At 40.0% G+C, this 27,038-nt stretch overlaps 1 protein-coding gene across 2 annotated transcripts in view; it reads left to right on the top strand.

Moving 5' to 3' along the window:
- DENND1B (DENN domain containing 1B) overlaps positions 1-27,038 on the top strand; it is a 151,797-nt gene that overhangs the window by 23,798 nt on the left and 100,961 nt on the right. For both annotated transcript variants that reach the window (XM_032192540.1, XM_032192541.1), the window contains exon 3: positions 16,541-16,584. In XM_032192540.1, coding sequence (XP_032048431.1) covers positions 16,541-16,584 — 44 coding nt within the window. The remainder of the gene's footprint in view (positions 1-16,540; positions 16,585-27,038) is intronic.

Genomic DNA, 27,038 nt, shown 5'->3' with positions numbered 1-27,038 from the left:
CTCTTTTTAGTAATATTAGGGATAAATGTCTCAGAAAAGTATTACGAAATGTACTTCTGTGACCTGACGCATCTTCAAATAAGGGAGAAGAGATGCAATTCTCTTTAAATTCTTCAGAAACACTTTGGGTTCACCAGTGTCAAACTACAGTGCTTTAGTGGTGGGCTTTTCAAACTTGCAGAGCTGTTTAATAAATCAACTTTAAATGAAAGACTTGGGATTGGAGCTGTTGTAGGACTTACCTTTGCAGGTGATTCCTATGGCTAGGAAGTGAAATGAAGAACCCATTATACATCACTATTTGGCTTGCTATTAATGGGTTAGTTTTGTAACTTTTTCAGTATGAATTGTTGTGACCTTCTAGGCTTTTCATATTTGATGGAATCAAGCGTTTTCAACCAAAATGACTGCCTTTTTCTCTTTAGTGCAAAGCCGCAGAAGCCCATGCATTTTAGGGGAGGTGGCCTTCCACTATTTTTTATTTGAATTTGGAAAACAAGGGATACAGATTTTTTTTTTCCTGTAATTACTACTTCTGGAATTTTTAAAAGCAATTTAAGCCTCTTCTGTACCTTGTGAAAGATGACTGGTGTAGCGCTCTGTGCAGGGTAACGTGTTTCAGCTTCTTATGCATTCTGAGCTGATGGTTGTTGCTGTTATGCAGGTTTACAGCTGTGTTTCGAAATACTAGCATCAGATTCATTTGGTAAATTGATGTTTTTGTATGAGACATAACCTTAATTCATGCTGTTATTGATTTATTGAGAAGGCATTGCTTATTCTTTCATGTCAATAATAATATTTTTTCCACCTTGTTGGAATTTTGACTGGTAGATATCTGTGCATATATATGCAGTATGTATGTTTTCCCCTTCCTCTTATCTTTTTTTTTTTTTTTCTGCTGAAATGCTCTTTTGGAAAATAGAAGTAAGTTCCTCATTAGTTAAGAGGCAGACCTGGTTCAGCCTGATGGGCAGCCCGTGGTTCTGTAGCACGGCCTGCCTTCCTGCGGGCCTTATCCACCCGACCCAGTGGGCCTGCAGCTCTCGCTTGCTTCCTTGTGGCCTTCTGGCTGCCTCTTGCCCTGCTCATGTTTCAGGTTGGCAAGGACCTGCCATGCAGCTGCATGCCTCGCGGGATGCCTTCACCAAAGGAGTTCCTTCTGCTGTGCGTCCTGGTAGTTGTAGGGCAGCTTGTTTGGAGGCAAGCTGCTGAAATAGGAGAGGGCTTGTGACGCTGCCTTCTGGAAAAGCCCGGCTTACAAAGTGCCTGCTGAGTTCTGAGCCCACGTGGGACATGCAAGTGCCGTGTATTACTTTGAACTGTAGCTTTTTGTATTCTAGATGAAATACATTGTCCACTGTTACCACACTGCTAAATTAATTTTCAGTATTTTCTGCATGATTTGAGATTCTGCTGGATGAAGCAGGCATTACACATTGAGCTATTCATAAAATAAAGTATTGTTTGCACTGCAAATGCATCATAGTAATTTTGTAGCTGAACATCAAGTGAAATTGTGAAAATTTACTACTTTAAAAATCAGTAGGGCAATGTCCCTCTTCTGTTTTGTCACTGAAGTACATGATTCCAAGAAATGTCCTGATGTTTCCTAATTATCGAGTGTGCTTTGGGATTAGTAGCTTGTATAGACTGGAGCTCAGATCTCCTGCCTCCAGGACAGCAAGACACAAACCATTCTGGTTACAGCCCCTTTACGTGTGCTGGGATGTCGTTCCCATTCCCTGTTTTCCTGGCCCCATCTGGCACCTAGCAGGGAGTTCTGACCTGCGTAACTCAACACCTGTGAGAAAACCCTTTGACTTGTTTTTTTTTTCTGACTTGCATTTACTTGTCTACATAAATAATGCCCCCTGCTTTAAAATAACTAACTCTGGATGGAAATATCCTTTTTTATGCCTCTAAATGTTCTTCTGAATCAAAAACAATTGCTTTTTCCAAGATCTCATGATGTTTGGAAACCTAAGCAAATCATCTCTCTGCCTTCATCCTATATCCAGTGAGTTGTGGGCATCAGCTTGGATGTGTACCCTATGTAATCTGTGTTTGTATTTCCCTGTTAGAATTCCTGGGTGGAAACACAAAATCCTGGATCTGAGAGTAGTAATAGGAACTTACAGAGCATTAAGCATCCTAATGATTTTCTTTGCTTTGATACAGGTACTTTGCATTCTGAATGCTAAGGTATGTGTTTCCATATTTAAAGCAAAGGGATCAATGAGGAAAGGACTTACTGGAGGTCATGCAGCAGGTGCCTGGCAGGACTGAGAACCAGAGGGCACGTCTTCCCCCTCCTGGTGTTAGTTAGAGGGAAAGGCACGGAGAGGTGCAGCTATTTCAGTTACTGAAAGATCATGTATTTGCCTGTAGGGAAACACCGAAGAAATAAATAGCATTAACCTTCCACTGCGTGTGTTGTTCACCTTTGAGAAAGGCTTAGCAAGGGAAAAATCCCCAATTTGGGAACATCCCCAGGAGGGCTGTGGAATCTGTGCCCCCTTGGAGGGGATCCAGAGGGTCCCTGTTCCCTGAGCCACCAAGTGCCATAGCCATGGTGCCACTGCTCATGTGGGAGCCTAAGCCCCTTGCCTGCCACTGCCCTGGAAACTTCTGTGGAGACCCTTTCTTAACATTTTCTTTGTTTTCTATGGGAAAAATAACAAAGTTGGATAATTCTTTGTAAGTGGATGAGTAAATGACTAGAGTATCTTCAGTAGCTAGAAGGGACTTGTAACTTAAATGCTAGGGAATTTTTTTCCCTGTACATTGCTACTGGATACTAAGCCATGGGTGCTTCATGATAGAGTGAGAATCTCAGCTGATTAGAGGACCATTAGCTGCTGGAGTAACACTGATCTTTCTGTAAGCAACCTCTTAACCTGTTTTTCGTGTTTTGTTCTTCTCAAAAGTTCAGTGTTGACTTCTAAAGATTGGTATGTGGAAAACGTCAAAACATTGATTTTCAGCTGCATGCTGCCTGTCATAGACAGATCAGGGCTGAATGCATGTGGTCCAGCCTCTAAAATTTTTTGTTGTTGATTCTTGCTTGCATGGAGGGCCCTTGGGACAGATGGCCCCTCGCTGTTGATGGTTCGATTACAGCGATCACCCACAGCTTCTGAGGAGTGCGAAGAAAAGAAATTGCTTTCTTTGTCAAGGTGTTTTCAATTCAATTCTCACCCATTAGCCCTGTTTGGTTAAGTTTTGAATTACTCCATCAGGTGACTGATGAGTTTATTTTTTTCCCCCAACAGTATTAAAATGGATTTGGTATAAGATTGAGAGCAAAGGCAAAAAATAAAGATTTGTACTTATTGATCAGTGCTCCTTTGTCTTTATTCCAGTTTAAAATATCATGAATAATCAAGATAAAAATGAATACTGAATCAGAAGTGGCTAGCAAATATATATGTGTAATTAAAATACATTTTAATTATTTTAAATCCATGAGATGTTCACACACAGGACATTATATGTAGTCTGTGGCTAAACAACATGTTCTTATGGTTTTAGAGCTTTTAGTAGCTTAGAATCATAGAATGTTTATGATTGTTTTAATTTAGTTTAGAGCAGATTACTGTCTTAGAGAATTACAAACTGTCTGATGTAGTTGAAGCTTTCAACATCAGATGCAGTGTGGATTATGGTGCTGCAGACCTCCTGAGGAGCATGAAATCACCAGGCCAGGTCTGAGCTGTCAGTGCTATCTGCTTCCATCCTGTCCCACCGCAGCTAGCAAGCAAGAAGTGAAAGGTCTGAGTTTCATATTAATTGTAATGGGAGAATGAAAGCAAGGTAAGGGTAGAGAATTTGAAACTGTTTTTGTAATGTGCAATTATGTTCAGTCTCTTCTGCATGTAAGCTGAGTACTACTAAACAGTCTCCAGCCTTGTCTCTGAGTTTATCATATATTCACCCCACCTCTCTGATTCTAGAATAAATTTAGAATAAAATAATGAATGGAGGATCTAACCTGTTCTCTTTAGATCCATCCTTGCTTGCAGCGACAGGGTCAGTGAGGTTGGCTCTGCAGAGCTTTCCTTGGTTGCTGCGCCTGCCAGAGGCTGTTGCATGAGTTTATCTTCCTTCAACCTTGCACTTGGAGAAGGCAGGGCTCTCTGAGAAGAGGAGACAAAACATTGGCCAGCCTCTGATGCTGGAAGATGTGCCATGTTGCAAGCTGCAGCAGGAGAGAAGGCAGCCCAGGCTGCTTGCTGCTGCATGTGCAGTGCCCAAACCCAGCACCAGCCTCTCATCATGCTTAGAGCCTCAGAGAAGACGTTTCTCTTGATACATATTTGGATAATGATGTTATATATTCCACAATTACGTTACACATTCCATTATTCCATTGTGTTATGTGTTCTAGTATTTCTCTGTCCTGAAAAATCTATCATCATGTTTTACTGCTTGCATTACTTGGTATTTAAGTCAAAGGCTATAATTTGTAGGGAAGCCCTGCCCTCAAATATTATACAGTTGGGCTGTCACCAGGATGTGGCCCTCACCAGCAGAAAGTGGAAGGAACATAGGTGGAAATGGATGTTCATTATACCTTCTCCAGTCCTGGGGGTGTTCCCCAGCAACACTGTTTTCTTGAAAAAACAAGAGGACCAGACGAACGTCTGCTTTGAAACGAAACTAAGGAAGCATTGAGTTCTTGGTGGAATATTTTGCTTGTTTAATTCTATTTTAAATTTTGTAGGCAAGTAAACTGTATTGTGAGACTTCCTGGAAAATGTTTGTTAAAAATGGCTTGAATATTTTTTGGTATTTCCTCTAACCAGGAAGCTTGCTTTGCAGGGTTGCATATATCCTCAGTTTCATCTCCAAGCTGGTACTAAGCTGACCTGTTTTTCTGCCAGGGATTTAGGAAGTAGTAACTCAAGCATCCGTAAGCTAATGGATATGTAGTCTCTGTTGTGTTCCAGAACTGTTCTCGATTGTTCTTTATGCACTCTGCATGGTGTACACACAGCAAATGTGAGATAACGTGAGATAGGATGTTTTTTCTCTCTCTGGTCAGCCAGCACTGATGTAGAAGGGCTGAGCAAAGGGCCCCCTCCAGCCCCTTGACTGTGTGGTGGCTTTCTTCTTCCTAACTTACCGAGTGGACTCATGGCTTGGCAATAACGTACTGGAACCTTTCTGGATCTTTCTCAAACTCTATCTTGCTAGCATTAATATATGAAAAAGCCATTTAGCCCACAGTATTTTTAAAGAACTCTAGGTCCTTTACCTTCATTTAAAACAAGCAAGACCCTGCATAAGGTGTCTATTTCTAAGGGGGTATATAGAGAGCTGGATGCAAAACTTAGGTTTGGTTGCAAACATGAATGTCCTGAGTCTTACTGTTTTCAGTTACTGTTCACTACATTAGCTCACTGCACAGCCACTCTCACTGAAAAGTCTTTGAACAAGAGACTCGGTGATGGAAGAGCAGAAATACTTTGTTTTATAAGCTTTCCTTGAACAGTAGTACTGACTGAAGGCATAGCTGGTGCTCACCTGCTTGGTCTTTTGCTGCTTCTTCAGTGAGCTCTGAGATATTCGTTGTCATGAGCTGTAATTCACTCATGATTACAAGTGAAAAACAAGAAAATTAAAAAATAACACTGTAGCTCCAAAAGGCATACGTTTCTTGCCACATTTTACAAGATTATTCAGAAGACTTAACAGGTAAAATAAAGTCCTGCTTATCTTGCAAAAAGGTCAAATGAAGGCTGGACATACTCATTTCATCTGTGCGCTGTCTGTGCAGTGAACTCTCACCCTGCTTAAGGTTTTATCCTGAAGCATGGCTAATAGCATTGCAGCCAGAAGGACCCTTTGTTTTTTTTTTCTGTCCCTGGCTAGCTGAAATGACTTTGTGCTCTGTCCTTCTGGGGTAACAAATTCTTGGCCAAAAGGGATTGACCTGCAGCTCTGAAGGAAATGCGAGTTGTGGCTAGAAGTTTTGACCATCTCTCTGCTCATAAAAGGGAAATCACACAGTTATTTCCTAGTCTGAGTGTCTGTTACGAACGGAAGCACTGTGAAAACGCTGAGGGGCCTACAGGTCAAGTGCCTGTGGGGCCTCTCCGCAGCGCAGTAGGCCGAGCCTTGTCAGCTGATAGATGGAGCAGCTTGTTCAATATTTGCACATTGTTTTCACATCCTTAATTTTCTGAGTACCCTGAGGAAATGTTATAATGGAAGTTAGAAGTGGAAATACCCAAAAATAATTCTCTGATAGATTCTGTGACTGGCAAATCTGTTGCGTGGCTGTGCTGTGTGATGGACATGCATTAGATTCATGCACTTGCATACGGATTGTGAAATATAAATAGATCACAGGGGTAGAAATGACACGTGTTTTGAAGCTGTGGTGTCGCTGTGGGGTCGTGGCACTGTGAGCAGTGCCTGAGCTGGACCTGTGCCTTGGGGAGTGGGTTGTGTCAGCGCAGCGCCGAGAGGAACGTGGTGGAGAGTTCACGTCTGAACAGCGGCTGCCATGGCTGTGGGTGGCTTCTTTGTTTTCCCGTCTAGTAGAAACAAAATGCTGAATTCCCACAAACGTGACCACTGGTATCCTGAAGCCATTTAGTAAGTTCTGTGCCTGTGAAAAGCTGCAGTTAAATCCTGAGGCGTTTGTTAAATCTGTGAGTAATTTGGTTTACTTGTAGTCTCGGGTACTTTGCAAGCATGAGTCCTAGAGAAACTATTTTAAGTCATGGTACAGTTTTCAGCTTACTTGAAAGCCTACCCAACTTGTGCTTAGCTACAGTTAAAAGCATTTTCCTTAGGAAAAGCTCCCTACTGGGAGGAAGGGATTTTCATCTTATCCAGTCTTTGTAATTATGTGTCTGAACCTGACTGAGAAGTCATTGACACAAAAACCACATTTCTGTTTCATCGTTGTGTGTTTGCAAAGGCTTACAAGAGACAACTGCTGGGCCCGTAACTGCAGCAGGCTGCTAAAATGTCCTTTTTCTGTGCTGCTTTGCTTACGGAGCTTAGTGTTTGCTTGTTGATGCTTCTGTCATTTAGTCCACACCTTAGTTTGCATTAGAAAAGTTAAAAGTAAAAATGTCAAAAGTCGTACGTTCCAAATTTCTCCTTTGGTTCCAGTGAGAGTTAGGTAACCTGTGCTGCCTGAGCAGCTTCTCAGAATGGGATGTAGGATTTGCAGTCAGCAGAGGGCAAGGAAGAGGCCACTGGTGAAAGGAGACCCAAGACTCCTGTTTTTGGCCAGGCTGGAGCTTGGTTTTGAAGGCAACTCAAAGTTCAGCACCTCGCTACAACATGCTACTGAGAGCAGATGAGGCACTCAGCTCCCTTACAAGAGAGCTTAGAGAGCTTACCATCTTATATAGCCATACATTAATACACCCAGATTTTTCTGGGCTTTTAAGTGCTTACACAGTGCTCTCAGTGGGCCTAGGTACAGAGCATGCTGCTCTGCGGTGGGGCACTCGTTGCCTCCGTGTCCGCTCGCTGGGGGCAACTACAGAGTTTTGGAATGCTGATAAAGTATCAGGGAAAAAAAGTAAAGGTCAAGTGTGAAGAAAGAAAGAAAAGGGCCGATCCTTAACATTTGATACAACTTTGTAAATACATTTTAATTTATGAAAAGACTCAAAATTATGGTTGCATTCTGTAGCAAGTTTTCTGTGGTATAGGTAAAGTTCAAACAAACTCAATATTCTTATATATATATTTTTTTTCCCCCAATATTCCTTTGAGCAAAAAAATACCTGGACTACGTGATTTGCATAAAAGTGCACTTTCAAGTATTTTCTAGTGGCACCCTCATTTGCATGTCATCTTTAATCTGTCAGGTTCTAAGTGCCGGAGAAGTTAGCGACTGTTCCTTACTTCCACCTTTTTATGAAGTTTCCTCAATATATTTTGTCCTTGTTCTTTCTTTTGATTACTGAAGCTTGGAAAATACTGTAGCTCCCTTCCTATGTTTCCGCAGCATTTCGGTGCCGCTCCAGCTGCTGGAGCGTGCTCCGCTTTGATCCCCAGCACCCAGTAGCTGAGGACCACCGCTGCCCTCAGATCTTCCTGACAGCAGCACCTCGCACTCCTGCTGCACCTCTGGCACTTCATGTACGAAACTGTTCGCAAGTGGATTTTAAGCTGATATACGGAAGTCTTTTTTTGCAGGAAGTCATCAATGTGAATGCAGAGATGAAATCTGATGAAAAAAGAGCCAAGACTTGCATTGCACGTTATGTTCATCTCTTACTTTGTTTCTGAATAACTCATGAAATACCATATCAATACAAAAGCATCTTAGTACTGCTTCAGTTTTCTGTCAACTTGTTCTCAGCACATAGCAGACTTTTGACTTTGAACGATAGCAGTAATATAAATGTAGAGAACTTTTTATTACTGAGAACTACTTATTCTGTGAAAATCAATTCTGCTTGTAACTTAAATGTATGTTTATAAAGCAGTTCCCTGAGGTAATGATAAGCCATTTCAGCTTTATTAATCGCATTCTTGCGTTCATGTAAGAACAGCAATCTGGAACTTCTTTTTCAGATGAAAATGAACTGCATTAAGTCTGCAGTAAGTTTAGCTTTGCTGCCTCCTTTTACCTCCCTGAGTTTTTTTCTCCACCCCCACATCTCTCGACCCCATCTCTTCTTTTCTGCACCAATGGCTTTTTTCCAAAGAATATCTTTACAGCATCAGAGAAAATATAGCTGAAGGGGTACTGAGCGGCCATCTAGCCCATTCCTCTGTCCCAAGACATGACCAACCCTGCTTGGCAGTTTTCGTCTATCCTGCTCTGTAAAACCCACAGGGATGAGGATTCCACCTCTCCAGGCAGAATATTGAACTACCTAATTAATCTGTTTCATTTTACCTTAACTGTGTTTTTCTGTCTCAAATTATTCTGTGTTGCTATCAAGAGAATTACCTGAGATGATGTTTCTCAGCATGTGTTTGTAGTTTCTCTTTCATTACCAAACAGAATGTGAGCTAATTAGCTCATCCTGTTGTATTTTTGGATGATGCTTATAATCTGCAAGCTTAATGATACTGAAGAGCATTCTTTAGTTTATATTTAACCACTCAAATCTTGGGAAAATTACCATTCGGTAAGCTTTTCCTCTTATTATCTATCGTAGTTCCGAATGCACTACTTTTCTAATTTAATTTGTCATGAGATATATTACTTCTGTATTTTCTTAGCCTTGTTACAGAAATGAAAATGTGTTAGAAGTGGTTTTCCTAAAAATATGGACGACATCCTATAGGAAGTTACCTCCGTGAGAGCAGATTTTTGGAGAGGAATTACATTACCTTGAGGATATGCTATTTATTTATTTTATTTTATTTTTTTTTCTGTTTGTGTTGAGTACTCTGATATTTGGTCCCTCAACATTCCTTTCCATGCTGGTCTGCCTTTGACTTTTACCAAGAATCTGCAGCAGTGGAAGTGGCATCTATTCCTAAATGTGGTCCTCAGGAGCTTAAACAAATCTCTTCTGAATCACGTTATAAAAAGTATTTTTTAAAAATGTGTATAGATAGGATATACATGATAGATTGCAGCTATGTCTAGTAACATGTACGTGACCTGTGGCTTCACATTGGTGGAGAAAAAGCAGGTAGAACATTGCTTGCTTTTCCTATTATCATCCCAGAAATGATAAGAGAGAGATGGCTTTGCTGGTCAGGAATTAGGCAAGTCAGTCCTCATACTCTTCATTTGGCCTGTGCGTGGTTATTTACAAGGATGGTCTGTATTACTTGCTGTGTCTATCTTCTCTTGGGCTTCTATGTAGTCACACAGGATCGTTCCAGCTCAGCTGCAGGTATCCGTTCTGTGATCCAGCAGTGCTGTAAAACGAAGCACCTCACAGAATCTGCATCACATCGTCTGTAACTTGCCCCATTGCTTAAGCAGTGGTTTTGGAAAGGGACACTGGAGGTGCAGCATACCAATTTGTTTTGAAAATTTAGGTGTAATTCCTTTCTGGACACCCAAAATGCTGACTTTTAGTTGGCTTTACCTAAAGATGTTTGTTGTCAGGGCTGGGCGTTAGGTACTGTAACTAGTTCCGTGGTGTTTGGCGAGCTCACTCTTCCCTCCCGTCGCTCCTGCCCAGGTGCCTTGTGTTGTTCTGCCTGCCAGCGCTCAGAAGAGCCTTTCTGCACTTCAGCACAAATGCTGTAGAGGAACAGACCGGTGATTCAACCAGTATTGTATTTCCTCCTGTAACATTAAAACTTACTGGAGATTGCAGCGATGTTGGAGAGTGTATTTAAAATTCAAAATGACAGAGAAATTGGGGACTGTGCTTAGGACGTAATGCTGCTCAGTTGGGACAAATATAAGGTACTGCTCTGCAACAGAAATAATGAGGAGGAGAAGCAGAACAACTGACAACATGTAGCAGTTCTCAGTAAGGAAATGTAATGAATTACAGCTGACCACAAATGAGGAATATCATGCTTTTTAAAAAACATTAACATGATGCCGAAATTCATTTAAATTAACAACAAAAAAGTGGGGGTTGAGGGAAGAAGAGCAACATAGCTGTGAAGGAATCCTGCTGTTCTGTTCAGTGCTGATAAAACTTTGGGTGAAATGCTTCTGGATAGATGTAGGCCATTTGGAAGTGGTTCAGAGAAGTGCAAGGGTGATAGCCTAAGAAAAAAAACAAACGTATGAGGGAAGTGTAACAGTTTTAAATGTGGGAGTGCACGACTTTACACGTCCACTTCTGCTGGCGGAGAGGCAGCGTGGGTGAGCCTGTGGGGACCTGCCTTGCCCTCCCCGCGCAGGAGGCCGGCGGGCGCTCGCGCTGCCTCCCCTCTTGGCACCCTTACAGCCTGTGGCAGCTGCTGCTTTTCATATTGCTGCCGGGCTGTGGACCACCTCCTCCTGAATAATGTGCTTGTGGAGACCGAAAAACCACGTATTTTAATGGATATTGCTAAGTTACAGTCATTTGTGAGAGGTTTAGAAAGGGCTCTCTCTGGAGGCTTCTGAAGCTGAACCTGCTCTTTTTCAGAAGGGTTCCCCCTCTTCTCTCCCAGGCTCTGTTGGGAACGGTAATGCTGTGTGAGAGAGTGCTAAGCATGCTCCCTTACCCCCAGAGCGGGGCCTCGGTTAAAGGCAGACAAATCCTCGAGCTTTGGAGAGCCCTGCAGCGGGGCCCTGCTGGTGCAAAGGGGCCTGGGGGAGCCCAGCGCTGCTGCCCTCCTCCTGCTCTCTGTCCCATCCTCCTGCCCTCTGTCCCGTGCTCCTGCTCTTCCCTCCTGAGCTGGGCATTCCCTGTCCACGCCTCTCCTCCCCGAACCCTTCTCTCTTCGTGCCACTCTAACCAACCTGTCCTTGTGCGACCCCAGGTAGTGTTTACCCCTTGTACTCCCCCTCTGCTCCACTTCCCAAACACCGCCTCTTCTTACTCCGGCAGTACCCTTCTCCTCCGTGCCCATTCATGTAATTCATGAACTCCCAATAGATGAAAGATTTCTCATGTTACTTCTGTCTTTCAGCTAAATGCTTTCTGTTAAGCTTCTTCTAATGTGGGAATTAATTGACTTTCGGTTTATTTCTAAAGATATAACCCAAATTTATTTATTTGTTTGTACTTTTAGGTGCTTGTGGGGGAAGGTTGTTCCGAGGTTGTTATTCAGCCTGTGTACTTTAATTGATTGCAGCCTCATTTGGTGATTGTTAAAGCACTTACCTTGTACCCTGCTGCATTACTGCCTTTCCGTTCTATGAGGCCAAAGGCTTTTTTGAAGCTTGGTATAGACACGGTATCTTGCATTTTTTTGTTCCTGATTTTGTAATGATTTTAGGTTATCTGTTCTAAATTGATTACTCCCCTCCCATTTTTAAAGCCAACCTGGAGTTAAGGCACATATGTGAAATAAGTTTTCAAACGAAATGCTTTTTCAGAAGCCAAAGCATTGTGCCAGCATTTCTTCCTATTCTCCTTTCAAACTTAGATAATGACTATATGCGATATCACTCTGGCATCGCTAAATTAGAAATGTCATTATAGCAAAATTTTAATTAAACTCATGACCTTTAATTAAAAGCTCCCTTTTAGAAATTAGAATCTGTCATGTCACTTCCTGCAGCCTTGCAGCAGCTGCAGCGATCTTCCTCCTTGTTAAGGGAAGGAGGGCTGGCATGCTCCTCTCAGCACACGCATACATTTAAGGGTTGTGTGAGATGGGTATGGTTTGGGAAGTCACAGGGCATCAGCAAATAGCACGCAGGCACTCTGTAGGTAGCGCTGGCCTGATGCACTGTGTGACCGCTTCACGTGCTGGCAGCGCGCTGGGAGAGCCCCCCAGGGAGGTGTGCTTGCCAGTGCCATGTGACACCGAACTGAGGGACTTGCAGGTGTTTCTGGCACGTGCACAGTGTGCATTTTCAGCAGAAATGTCTGTCGTGGATGCAGCAGGCCTAGAAACAAGCGATATGTGTACATGCACGTGCATATTTACATGTGTAACGCGAACATGTTTTACTCCCCTCTAACTAGCACATTTACCCTGAAATGGTGCAAAGCACTTGTCCTGTAAAGCCTGTTAGGAGTGAAAAATAAGGAGAAACCTCGTAGACCCTCAGCCGGCTATAACAACAGCTATTTCTGAGCAATTCTCGTCCTCTCACCCATAAAATCAGCATAAAATTGACCTAACATTGCCAGATCAGATGGGGTATCTGCAAAGTAATCCTCAGGGAAAAGAAAATTCAGTCTTTGTAAATCTGAAGATAAAGTGCATAAAGTTGCAGAATCGGATTATACTTTCTCTTTTTATTTCTAAATCAGTACCCTTTTGTTCCTTCCTCTGCAGCACTTGTGCGGAGTTGCCACAAAGATGTCAGATGCTGTCTGAGTCCAGCTCCAAAAGCAGAAACAAACATAATCTTTTGAAAAAAGCCCAGTCCCTGACTAGGATAATTATCATAAAATCCTAAGGCCTTTTAGAGGTGTTAGAGTTTGAGAGAGCGAAGGAATAGGAAGAATATAGTAACTTTCTTTTTGAGGCACAAGTGGCATCCAATTTTTTTACTTAATATAAGTGTTGCAAGTACCTACTAAAATAACTACTTTAAGAATCCACTAATAACAACAGCAAAACCCAGCTCAGGGCAGCTGGTAAAGTCTTAGAGTATACTTTTTTTCCTGTATGTGTAGCACTGAGTGCCTTCTTGATTTTAGTTAGGAATATTTGCTTGATTGTTGACTGTTTTGGGCTTTCAGGAGGGAGTATTCAGAGCATCGTTCTCCCTGGTTTAGGTTACATGAATTTAGTTGCTTTCTCATAATGTATGATGCCTTCTTGCCTTAAAGCTAAAGAAAAACAAAGAGAATGAAAACAAATATTACACCTGCAGTTCAGTGAACTGGAATTTCCTTCAAGGTTCTTGTTTTTATTATTTTAGGTGAGACCAAGGCAGTACCAGAGAGCAGTACCTTATATGCAGTGTAGATAGTAAAAGGAGAAGGTTCTGGCTGCAGGTTTTGTGTCTGCTAGCAAGGTAGGGCACTGAAAGAAGTTAACGGGAGGTATGTATGTCATTGCCAGTAGGTAGAGGGTGCTCCTGTGAGATGCTGGTCGATTTATTCCAAGGCATTATTCATTTTCTGACCAAAAAAAGAAAAGGTACTTAGATCCAAGTTTTGCTTAATTCTGAGATTGTGCTTTGTTCCTTACTGTGATATTTTAAAATTAACCTTAGAGGTTTCACTTTTGCAATTGACTTCCTTTTCTGAAGGCTGATGTTACACTTCCACGAAGAACAGTGAAAGAAAGTAATTGGAAAATTTCTTGTAGATTTAGGAGTTTATGCAATAACTATTTTACAAATTGAAAGCATCAAAAAACCCACACAACCCGCTTTGATTTTGTTACATGTCGCTAAACTATTCAATAACTAACTGTTCATTATGTAAATGCAGTTAACATCTGCCAAGCCGATCTGTTTCATGTCTAAGAAAATGAGAGCTTGAGACTGACATTGTCAGTCGTGCTTACTGCAAGATGATCAGCTCACCTATTGACAGAAAATAGCTCTGAGCTCTTCGACAGAAGAACCTGTAGGTGCTAGAGCAAGAACGGGGCAGAAGGGATGAGCCGTAAGGAATGGGACTCGCTAATAACCAGCTTGGGTTGCAAAGGTGTGAGGCAGTGCTGCTGCCTGGTGAAGCTGGCCTGCTCTCTTCCCTCTGTAATGCCCTGTCCCCCACTTTTCCTTCCTCCTTCTGGTCCCAAACCAAGGTTTTTGGGGAACTGGTCTAGTTGATGCAGACCTGAAAAAGCCCAAATGGCTGGTGTGAACTTGGTGGGTTCCCTGGTGTGGTTTGCAAAGAGCTGGTGGGAGGAGTGCTGTGGGATGGCTCATCTGCAGAGAAATTCAGTATTGAACTGTTCGTGGATGTATGGCCTTGGATTTGCAAGCATTTTAAATATGTTATTTTTGATTCTGTAGACCAGCTTCTTAGCAAGTATTTTCTGAATTACTTACTGTGCAGAATTTATCTGTGAAGGCGTTTGCTGTTCCTTGAGTTTATTGGGGATCACTGTTTACCTGTAATAACTTCCCGTTGCATGATGCTAAATCAGGATAAAAATGAGATCACTAACAGCACAGGCACTGAGACCTTCAGTCTGCTCACTACACAGACATGTCTGTGACTTACGTACACAAATAGTAGGGAAAAAGCTTTTCTGCTTTAAGTGATAACTGTACTTAGTAGGTCCTTTAGTATACTTTTAGCCTGAGTGCTCTTCTCACTTCTCTCCTTTTCTATCTGCTTCCAGAAGTTCTCATTCCCCATGGTAGGTGGAGGAAGATTCTTTGTGCAAAATATATAAATTTTCATTAAAAAAAACAAACAGCTGTGGAAGCCTCCCCAAATGTTCTTAGGAGCAAAAATAGGGTTATTTGTTTATTTATTACAATTTTTTTTTTCCAAATAAATTAAATTTAATCAAAATTCAGTCTAAATTAGGTTGAGTTGATTGTCAAATTAAGCTTTGCAGCATGTTCAAAGAACATTTTTGACCATTTGTTTAACACGTGGACCAGGGTGATGGAGGGGTGCTTGCTTCAGTCTTCAGCTTCTTGTGAGCTGTCCAGTGGCTAACGCAGGCACAGCAGCTGCGTGTAGGATAGGAGAATTTGAGATCAGCAACTGGGAATGAAAATACCATCAAGGATGTTTCTCCTTGAAAGCTTCAATTTGCAGCAGCAACCATATGTGGGAAGATGAAGAAGGGTAGAAACCTCTGTGCTTTGCCAAAAGTGGAGGAGTCTCCAGTTCTGATGTACAGCACAGCAATAGGAAGGACGTTTCTGATTTATCAGGCAGTGCTAGCTCTAGATTTGAGAAATGGAAATCCAAATGTTTCACAGACCTTGGCTCTTCCAAAGACAGGAATCCCAGCAACTCCCGAGGTAGCCAAAAGGTTGCAGTTCTCATCAGGCAGCTTCCCCTGGCTCTTACAAGCAGTTTCATCAGTTTTCCTGCCCCCGGGCACCCGGAGCTGTCCTCTGCAGCGTAGTGAGTGCCCGGAGTGTTTGCCTGGCTTGGGCTAGGGCATGCCTGGGAACTGGGGAACTCGCGCTCTTGTCCAGGTTTTGACATGACTTGGGTTTCACTTTTAGGAAGACAGGTAATGTCACTCTTAGCATGTGAGCAAACAGTTCTGCTGATCAAAATCATGTGAATTTGTGAGTATTTGTGATGCAGATTAAACAAGATAACCCAGGGAATATATTGTGTTGTATGATACTAAATGCTTTGGGAGGATAAAGAATATAAATCAGTTTTTGTTGAGATGTTGTGGTTCAGATCATTGTATTAGATACATTCACAATAATATTATTTGTAGATTAATGCATAGCCTAAATAACAACAGATTGGTTTGATAATCTGATTGATATTGATTGGTATTTGATAATAACAACAAGGAATATTCAAAATATAATAGGCTAATGAAAGCTTTCAGATATAATGAAAATGCTGACTTTAAATGGCTCCAAACAGAAAAATATTCCAATTTATCTCTTCAATCTCTTCCTTGGGAGTATTGGTTATATTGGTACTCTTTTTAAAATTACAAACGACCCTCTTCTCTACCTCATAGAGATCTTTTTTTTGTTTTCCCCTTTGTATCAGTTCATATTGCAATATTTTTTTTTCCTCAAATGAAAAGAGGTTTTATATTTTATTATTTCTTAATTAAAATGTGAAAATTGAGTACATGTTTAAGAAATTAAGTACTCAGGTCAAAAAGAAGAGTTAAATATGAAAATAGTTCAGTACATTATAACCTATGGTATGTAAAACAATAAACAGGGTTTCATAAATATGAAATGTCTTTTTAATAATCCAGTATCTTCCTCAGTTTTTTTAGATACATTTTTGTACTTGCCTCAAAGCTTGAAGCTAAGCTGACCCTCTCTTTAATATTAATGTACTCTGACTGTAATACTCTGTTCCTTTGCCTCTGATTAATGCTGTCTGTCAATTATTTACAGATCCAGTGGTACTGTGGAAGTTCCCGGAGGACTTTGGAGACCAGGTTGGAAACATGAGATTGAACTTTTTTTTATGTTAGAATAATGATTAAAAAAAAAAAAAAAGTGTTCCCCTATTCAGCTATAGAAAGGCAGATGCTAATGATAGCAGTAAGGAAGTCTTCACCCAACTGGTGGCTTGGTGATTAGATGCATTTGTGACAGGAATATGCAATAGTAGATTCTGAGCATTATATATAATACTGATTCACTGTATCACCCTGTTTTGTAAATTGCTTGTTTTATAAGTTGTTTCTGTTGAAAGTGTTGGGGTTTTATCTGTTTCAGAATTGAAAACATGGCAAATTTGTAAACAAAACTTTGCTATTCATCTCAGGAAGCCGAATGTTATAAATTGTATCAAAAAAAATCAAAAAAGATGAAGAGCTTTGCAAGGTTTGTATGTCCTTTTAATGTCAGAAACTTTGCATTCCATTCCTTTGGTCTTTTACAATGCACAATTTTGTGTATTTCTTTAATATTATTCTAGAGCTACTCTAGTTATTTGCTTGGGGCAAAAAAAAATCGTCAGACACTCATAAGAGATAATGCCCAAACTTACTGAATTTGATATCGTGAAAACCTTAGTTTTTAATCTATAATTAATCCTCAAAGGAAAGTTTACACATACAAGGCTGGCAGATTATTTCACTGCTTACAGTAACGGCGGAGCTGTTAATTGTTATTTTTGTAGTATTTTTTTCTTAAACTACTTCTACTAAATTATTAATAATAAAAACAATGAAACTTAGGTATTATTGTTTCAGCAACGTGTAGATGAGTTTCTTCAATTGAAAGATTTTAATTTTCATAAAGAAAACGCATAAAAACACTTTGCAGAATAAATGTTTCTGTCTTTGCTCTTCTTTTTAGACCGATAATGAGTCCAACATACATTGGTAATATCCTCACAGTAGATGATCTAGAAATAGTTTTGTACACTAGATCCTGATTTTTTTTTCTTTTAAAATCAATAATACAAGATTCTATAAAGACAGCAGTAAGGTGATTCATGATGAAAGGAATAAATATACAAACATAGAAGGTAGAATGTCTGGTTAGGGAATAACATCAGTCAAACATGCAGCTTATAAGATGGTGATAAATGGAATATGAGGAAAGGATGCTGTTATATGTTCTTAGCTCAACATCCAGCAAGTTTTGATAATTTTCTAAGCTGCAAGATGATCATTTTCATTATGATTTAAATTCTTCTTTTCTGGTTTGTTTTGTTCTTTTTCTTTTTCATAAGACTTCATAAGACTTGATCTTAAAAAAAGGAAAAAAGAAAAAGAGAAATTATGTATGAAGAAAAATGGGAGCTTATGCAGTGAGTCGAAGGTTATTCAAAGAACAGCTGGTGTAGAAACATGATTAGAAGGTGAAGCCCACTGAAGACTGGAAGGGATTCATATAAAGATGCAATGGACATACCTAATCTAAAAAAAAAAAAAAAAAAGAAACAACTAGAGTCCTCAGGCAGTGATCTGCCTTCAGGCTCTGAAAAACCTGCACTTATCTCGGTGGTATAGGGAATCTAATATTTCAGGTAAATTGCTTCTGTTCCTGGAAAACAGTATGTTTTAATCCTCTTCCTTGCAAAGGAAATTTTCCTGTTGGGGTCACTGGATTTGAGCAGAATATATAGCAGCTTCTACAGCAAACTTTTGAGCCAAATGCTTGAGTGCAGGCTGTGGAAGCCTTCTGTGCACATGTGTATGTGTACGCATGTTGAACTCTGTAGGTTTGGGCTGAAGATCTGTATATCTACCAGATCCACCTTTTTTTTTTTTTTTTTTTTTTTTTCAGTGAGCTCTCGCAAAAACTACCAAGGTTATTTTAAATGAAAGTCTGTTGGGGAAATTATTATTATTATTATTTTAAATGTTCTCTATCCTGTTTTCCTCTATCCTATTTTCCAGTCATTTCTATTTTAAATGTAAAATGTGTGAGTTAGTTTTTGGATGTATCCCAAGGAATCATCTTTCCTAAAATCCAAGGGCTGTCTGTTTTCACAGCGATGTGATAACAGTGGGCAAAATATTTTCCTCTCTTCCTGAATTTTTCTGCAGTTTATCATGTCACCTTTTTGTTGCTTTCACAATGCAAAGAAAACTTGTCTAGGCTATTTTGATATATTCCTCCTCTTTCTCACGTTCTTCCTCTCAGTATGCCTGAAGTTTCCAATGCTTGCTTACTCCTATACCTCTGTCTTATTCTTGCAGCCAGTGTGTAGTACATCTTGACAAATTGTTGTACTTGAACAGCTGAAAGAACCATAGAGTCACAAGTTACTGTTATACTGGCATTAAGGCTGTGAGCACAACTTTGGCAATGTTGAAGCAATTCTGAGCAATCACTGCAGGAAGAATTTGAGGGTTCTGGATTTAAGCATATACAAGTCTTCAGTTTGAACAGTTATCCTCAGAAGCACACATCGGGATGAGGAGTTGGTTGCAGCCATTTAATGGAATATTTTATATTTAAAATATATTTTGAATATGTATGCCTACAGGCTCTATCTTGTAGTGTATTCAGAACTCCCCTTGGGCTCAATGAAATTTTTATGATAAGATGTGTGTATTCATCTTGAAATTCCTCTTTTGTTTATTCAGACTGGTTACATTGGAGTTTAGTTTCAGCCTTGCAAGCTGATTTCCAGAAGAAACCCAATATAGTGAAAATTATAACCCTGTAATTTATGGAAGAAAAAATCTACTAGTTCTTAGAAATCAAGTATTTTCAAGTGCTTTAGAGAAGCAAAGCAAATTGAAACAAACAAACAAAACCTTTGCTTCCAAAATGAAATACTTCATGATGTTTAAAAACAGAATGTGTTTTTAAAACAGCATACCTTCTCAATCCCACCCAACATCTATAAATGCTGGCTGTGTTCTCTTGGCAATGGCAGTGGAGGCGATGGCAGAAGCCCTGTTGATGGCAGATGTGTCTAGACACCTGCAGTCCTCTGTTTGTAGCTCTTCTTCAAATAAAAGCGTTCAGTGTCCCAGTAACTTCATCAAGCTGAAGTGTTCCTGGGAAGGAAGCTAGTTCTGGCACGAGGAAAGGATGGCAGGAGGGTGCTGGCAGTGCCAGAAGGTGCCAGTGTCTCTTCCAGGGGCAGTGCAGGTTTCTGGTAGGTAACGCGTGTGCAGCTGGGGCTGCAGCCATCAGCAGGGACTGATCCTTTACAAGGGCAGTTTGTGTGTGTATGCATTGCACTGTAATCACAAATTCAGTTCACTATTACCATGTGAGATTGTGAGATATCTGATATCGTATATGACACACGCGAGATTTTTCAAGCTTTATTTATTTATTTATTTATTATGTTTATATTTGTGAAAGATGGGAGATGGGACAAGGATTGAGGGAAGTCTGTATACCAGGGTTTTTCTTCCCTCTACACTAGGCTTCATCCTAACCCGTGTGTTGCCTTAACCTTTGAGGCATTTGAAGTCTGATATTTCTTAACAGCAGTGGCTATTCTGGATATTATTATAGCTGTGTAAGAATTCAGTAGCTTTTTAATCTGGCTAGTTACTGGCCAAAATTGATTTCCACCTGCAGTAAGTCCTAGAATCAGTATATGATGTACTGAGAAACTGATTCACTGGATGGATTTTTATTCTTCTGTCTTTATAGTCACACAGTTTCTTCCCTTGGTCTGCTGCTTCTCTGCTAGTGAAAAACATCACACCTAGAAAGATGATGCAAATAGCTAATATGGCAGGAAACCAGAACCCACCTTAGTAATAGGAGGTATGACCAGGGCTGGTGGACTAAAATTACGGATTAAAAAAGAATTGAGTGGCTGCATTAGACTGTTGATTGCATTGCAGATTTTATCCTGTCTTCTCTCACTTTCTGCTTTCTTAGGTATGCAGACTAAACCTGCCTTTTTGTCAGGCTTTTCTCATACCCTGCAAATGAGTAACGCATAAGGAATATGGCATCCCATGTGTGGCATCTCTTCTTCTCCATGAAGTTACACTAACATTTCTCATGTTGTTATCTCATATTTTATATCATGTTTTCTGGGTTTTATTTTCAATGTAGTACATGATGTGCTACAAAGTTAAAAAGTCACTGCTGAACTGGGAGCAATAAACCTCAGTCCTTAATCTGTGGTAAGCCAACTGCTGAAGCCAGATATTCAAGTTTATACACATGCAAATCTATCAGTTTCATACACAAATTATATTTATATACAAATGTATATACATGCATGGCTGTAGATACCAGTTGTTTAAGGCTAAATCTTGTGTAGTAATAAAATGTTAGCCTTCCCTCAGCAGAGCACTGGTCTCACACTTTACTTTGAATGTACGCATTAACTACTGAAAGCTAAGCCTAGTTTAAATGAATGGCTGATGGGAGCCCAAGTGCTAAATTCCTTGCAGGACTGAGTTCTTAATTGCACGGAAGATAGCAGCAATTATATAAATAAGGTCAATATGAATGAGATTATATACTTCTTTTAAAGATTTAAAGAATACCATAGGTTTTATTAAAAAAATAAAAATAAAAAATCAAGAAGCCTGCTAAAGTCTCTTGTCTGGGTCAAAATAATGTTTGGAAGCCAGTTGTAATGATTTTGTGTTCCTCTGTGCTCTCCTAAGAGAACAGCATGAACCCAGAAGGTACGAGGCTGTTTACATTCTTTTCAAGGCTGCAGGCATGCTGTTAGGGGATGCAGCTCACCGTCTTTCTGCATTTGATGGCTTTGTTCTGTTATTCTGATGAGGCATTAAATACATGTTTCAAATGTTTATGTTAATTAGATAGGTACTTGCTGCTTTCTTTTTTTAAAATTCAATTTATTTTTATTTTGTTATTAGTAAATCCTAAAAAGGGTTTTAAGATTTTGTTGTTTGTGTATTAATAAGTTTGATTCCGCCTTTCTCCTGCCAGTGTATCCAAATGCTAATCAATCTAATCAATTGCTTCTTTTCAAAAGTATTTTGGTCTAAATGTTACATGCTATTGTTTATTTAAGGATATTTAGGAACTTGAATCCCTGTGTAACTTTCAGGAAAATGATTAACTGAGCTGAGCTGATGGCAACTCTGTGCATTGCTAGTAAGCTCTGTCAGGCTAAGATAGTTTCCTCTGATTTCCTGAATCTTCAGGGCTTTTTATGTTTGAAATGTGCCTTGTTCTTATTGAAGAATATTGTGTCTGTATGGTAGCAACGCTTTCCATATATGCAAATCGCAGTTGATAGACTACCAGCAGAAAAACGTTTTAAGGTGTAGTTATAAATACAAGTGAGTTACTAAACTGCACTGTTCGAACAGAGGTGATCTATCCTGTTCTGGTAAATATTCTATGGAATAACTACTCACCTAGACATGCTGGGATTGCTGAGACTCCAACATCTCTCAAGAGGTAAATGCTCCAAGATGCATTCTCAGTGACTTTTTTATTCGTCCCAACAGATAGAATAAATCTTTACTTTGACACTTTCATTTTTAGAAGCGTAAAAGCCCAATACTGAAAACTTGAACTTTCTTGAAATTCGGAGAACAGGTGGCAACTTCAATTATACTTGTTTTCAGGATTGCAGCAGTTTTGTTTTATAGTGCTTTTAAGTTAAAAATGTTGATCAGCATATGGTACTGGCTAGCTGCACCTCTACCAGCTCTTTTGTTATCTTGTTATTGTTATAGGTCTTAATGACAGTTGTAAGCTATAGTTCTGGATGCAGGGGTTAGTCCACCCTGGGGAGGAGAGGGAGAAACAGCAGTGTGGATTATGGAAATATGAATTGATCTAAAAAGCAGCTCTCTTGTAACAGAATGGGACTCAAAGAAAGACTGGGGAGAAGCTGGTGAAAAGACGATGGAATATGATGTGAAAATGATCATTTGAATGCTTTCCTTTTCATTCCCAGCTGCTGTGTTCTGGTGAAAAGGCATGCATTTGTATATCTTAAGGCTGGGTGAAAAAGGGCCAGATGAATGGAATTACTTGTTAGATATGTTTTCATTTTGAGTCAAATTATGTGCATTTTAATAGACTGTATGCATGTTAGCCATTTTTTTTTTTTGTCATACAGCTGTGATTTTGGGGGACTGCGTTTTATAAAAATGTTTTCTCTGTTTGTTCAAATAAGTACATTATTAATATTTGACTGTCCTTCAGATATACTGTATCGGCCCACCGAAAATAACTGTTAGGGATTTGGCTTATTCTTGCAGTCTTCAGTGATGTGCCAAACCAAAGAAGAAAAAATTAATTGATGATTGAAACAGTGATGACAATCATTTGGAACATCTTCCAGAAAGACTGCCAAATTGTCATGTGTGATGCCGTTGTTGATTGACCTCAGTTGCCCTCAGAATATTCCAGTCTAACGTCACCTTATTCTGTATTCTGTGCCTCCTTATACTTTCCCATTTACTTGCTTAGCTCCCCCAATCCATTTTAGCTATCCTTATGTTGCCTTTGTTTTACATGCAGCATTGCTTTTTTTGTCTCAAGCTTACTGCTGTTCTTTGAGGAATATCCTAGCAAGCTCGGTTTCTTTTTTATTTTAGGTACCGGATATAATATTCTTGAATCTGGTGTTTGGTTCTTGATTCTCAAAGTGTCACCTCAAATAATTGGTTTATATTTTTGTTAAATGAAATAACTTCCGTTTACATAGTTCTTACATTAGGTAAGTGTCTGGGGTCAAAGATCACAACCTAAGCATGATGAGATTCTAGGGCACTCTGGTCCCAAAGAAAGCTGCTGGTCAGACACATCGGGAGCTGCAGAGGCAGCGGGCTTTGCCCGCAGCAGGATCAAGGGGAGAGTGGTCAGAGGGCAGCAGCTGCAGGGGCCCGGACTGTGTGGTCTGGGACCTCGGGCAAGGAATAAGTGAAGTTGAAGCAGCTCCAGGCAGGTGATCAGGACAGGATATTTAAATATAGGAGTAATCCATCAGAATACAATAGTTTCTGGCACTCATTACTTCTGTATACATTTTCAAGGCTTTGCGAACTACTGCACCTAGAACAGTAAAATCTTTATTTTCTTCTTGGCTGAATTTCTGTGTTTTGTGAGTCAGTCTGTAACTACAATGAGTAGTAGAAGTACAGTCGGTAACTGAAGATCCACATCTGAGAAGCAGTCATGTCTCTGAAGTTGCAGCACGTGCTTAGCTCTGCTCCTTGTCCTGCAGTACCTACTGATGGCCACTCCTTGAGAGAACACACTGCGCCAGTGCAGGCCCAGTTCTCAAACGTCAGATTAGGTGAAGTAGGGAAGAGGGAAGGCCTCCTTCAATTTATAGAGAGATCCTGCAGTAGGAACGAGGTCTTGGTTAATTTCTGTGTGGTGAATATTTGTGTTTTGCTAGTGAGTTTGTTCCCTGCTCTTGGGCAGTTTCATTTGGGACGTAAGGGAGGAGCTGATGGCGCGGCTGCACATGGCGGCCTGTGCGTCCTGGCCTGCTGCTGGGAGTGCCTCCCTCTCCTCCGAGCTGCCTGGGGCTGGCTTCTGCTGCAGCAGGTCTCGGCTGATCTGATCACTTGGTGCTGAAGTGGCTGACGGACATGCACACACCAAAATACCAACCTGAAATTGTTGCAAAATAATCTCTAGCAGAGATGCACTTGTAGGGGGCCAAATGGTCCTGACAGGCTCAGCCATAGGTGAAGTGAATGTGCGTTGCCTATTTCCTTGAGGAAAAATGCATGTAATTGTGTGTCTGTTGCCTTTATTTCTGTGTGGTAGACGTCTATCTGTATCTGGTGCTACAAGGGACAAGGCGCAGTTTTAAAATTATACTTGTTTGCTTCTTCCCTCTTGCTCTTTGGTGGTCTTGCAGTTGTTCCATCTCTTTTCTGTGTTTCAGTCCTGTCAATAATATCTGAGTTTTTGACTTCAGATATAACTGAATAACGCTTTTTATTCCAGTCATATTGTATTGCTATAAGTGATTCTCGTTGAGCTGTTTTATAATAAATCTTAGAATTTGGCCTGTGCTGCCTGTAAAATGAGGCATAGGTTTCCTTTATAAAAACGTTGCAAATAATTGTAATTATGAAACTATAATTGCAGCAGGTTCCTTAGAAACTGATTTCCTTTCTCAGTTCCTTTTCTTTTGTCTGTAGATTCATTTAGCTCAACAAATTCAGCCCACGTACGTAATTGGTTTCACTACCCTTTACACTGTAATGTGGTTCACCTACTTCCCCTGCTACTGACACAGGCGTGCAAGCCAGTGCGCTCCCCCATCGTGCTATAAATTTAGAGGTGGGGAGCCCACTCAAGTGTTAGCTTTTGGACCATCTCACCTCATTTATCTATGTATGTTGCTCTACTACAGATATTTTCTCATGGTGTGACACCCAAATTGTTCATTAACTTGTGTAATGCTTCATTTATATTAACAACTTGTAAGTTTCTGAGTTCCCTCAAACTCAGGATTTCATCACAGCACGAGTATTTTTTATGAAAATAAAAAATGGTGGAAGGTTTTTTGATCCTGGAAGAACATCACCTGGTATTGTAAGATAGTTTCACTCCCCAGCCTCAGCAGGCCAGTTCTTGCCCATCTGCAGCTCTGGTGTGGACCCCTCTGTGCACATCAGCAGTAGGTAGCTACTTGGGCAGACCAGACTTTCAGTAGAAGCTTTCTAGTCTAGGCAAGGAATGATACCTTACTGCCTACAGAGATTACTGCTCACCTTCTTTCTGCCTCAAGACTCATTTTGTCCTTTAGGTAACTAACACAGTGCTTATTATAGTTTGAATTTAGTTCAGAAAAAAAGAGCAATTTAGTATGTCACATTCAGGCTGCCATGCCCAATTTGCCTGTTGCAGTCATAACGTTTGCTTCCTTATGAAATGTTCCTTGGTGAAGATTTACATTACATGGTTAGAAAAGTGAAGGACTCTAAAAGCATAAAGTGGTATTTCAAACAAGATGGTTTTGTTTTTGTTTTTAACCTATGAACCTGCAAAAAACAGATGTTTTATGGAAGAATCCAAACTTTTTACTGAAGATGCTAAGAGGAGACTTGAAAGAATGCGGGTAGTTACCAAAATTGTTTGTTGGTTGTTAATCCAAAAGTTTGGCAGCCACTGATCATCTGTATTAAGAAAACAGCATGGTGCCATGCACATATAGAAAGTATTATCTAATTTATAAAGTAAACTCTTTTATATTTTCTCCCTTTTGCTTCAAAAAGAATCATCTTTTCCCATATCTGACTCTTCATTCAGGTTTCCTATCTTCTGCCTTACTACTTCCCATCAAAAATGCAGTTGTTTTTTTGTTTGTTTCTTCTACATCTAGTACCATATATAGTTTGAAGTCTCCAGTGAAAAACTAGAAATTATGGAGGAAAAAATATATTTAAGTTTGGAAAAAATGTTTGGAATTGAAATGAATCCGAAATGTATCAAGTGTCACAAATACTGTGTGTCACACTTGAAACCTTATGATTTATTCAGTATATTTTATTTTTATGGACATGTAGGTGCTATTGTAGTGTACTCATGGAGTTTTTGTTTTGTTTTGTTTCCTTGGTGAATGAGAAGAAAATCTTGGAAATAGCAGTCTTTTGACCTGGGAGTGAAGTATGCTTGATACTGTTTTGCAGACATTTTTGAGACTGCAAACTTTAAAGTGATGTATTGAATAGGTAGGGTTGGATATGTAGAAAATAGGTTCATTTTTAGCCTGAGATGTCAGAGTATTCCAAGATGAAATAAAAAAAACTAATGGGTATAGAACAAATAAATAACTAATTTTACTGTGTGATTTGTTCTACGGTGGTTACTTTTTCACCACTGGAGAAAACAGCATCTGAACAGGATGTGCAGGAGATTCTCAGTGTTGCTGACAAAAATGCATCTTAACTGGTGGTGTAAGCAGTGGTGGATCTTAAGACAAATTGAGTCAAACATGTTGCTGTCCTCTGCATGGAAATACAGATGGCTGGTGACGTGGTCTTCAAAGACTTGTACCTTATGTTTGGATTTTGAAAGTAATGTCTACATTACTTCTGGATAAGACAACTTCTCCATTGAGTTTCCAGATAATGTTTGAGGTGCTGTAATTGAAAGTGTATATTAATAAAAAGTCACTCTTCATTTTCCATGCCACATGATGATAGAAAATTTTCTGTCATCCTCTTGTCTTTTTCATACAAAATGCAGTGAACTAACTTTAAGATCTGCTATCTGGAAAGTTAAATACTGCCCCCATAGGAATCTCAAGAGTAGAGATGGAAGAGCATATTTCCTCTTTCTCCCAGCTCTCTGATATTGCCTAGGGAATAACAGTCTCTCTGACACGAATGCGGGAAGTAAGTGGATACTGTTTATTGATGCGTGACATACAAATATTATATGCTTGCTAGGTCTGGATGGAGAAGTATTATTTCTCTTGCTCTGTATGCTTCACAAGTAAGAGGGGTACATGGTAACATTTCAATCTTGCTTATTCTGATAGGAACTT

The sequence above is a fragment of the Aythya fuligula genome, chromosome 8 (assembly GCF_009819795.1).
Source record: "Aythya fuligula isolate bAytFul2 chromosome 8, bAytFul2.pri, whole genome shotgun sequence".
Classification (NCBI taxonomy): domain Eukaryota; kingdom Metazoa; phylum Chordata; class Aves; order Anseriformes; family Anatidae; genus Aythya; species Aythya fuligula.
Note: the sequence above shows the minus strand (reverse complement) of the source record. Positions and strands in the feature narration are given on the sequence as shown.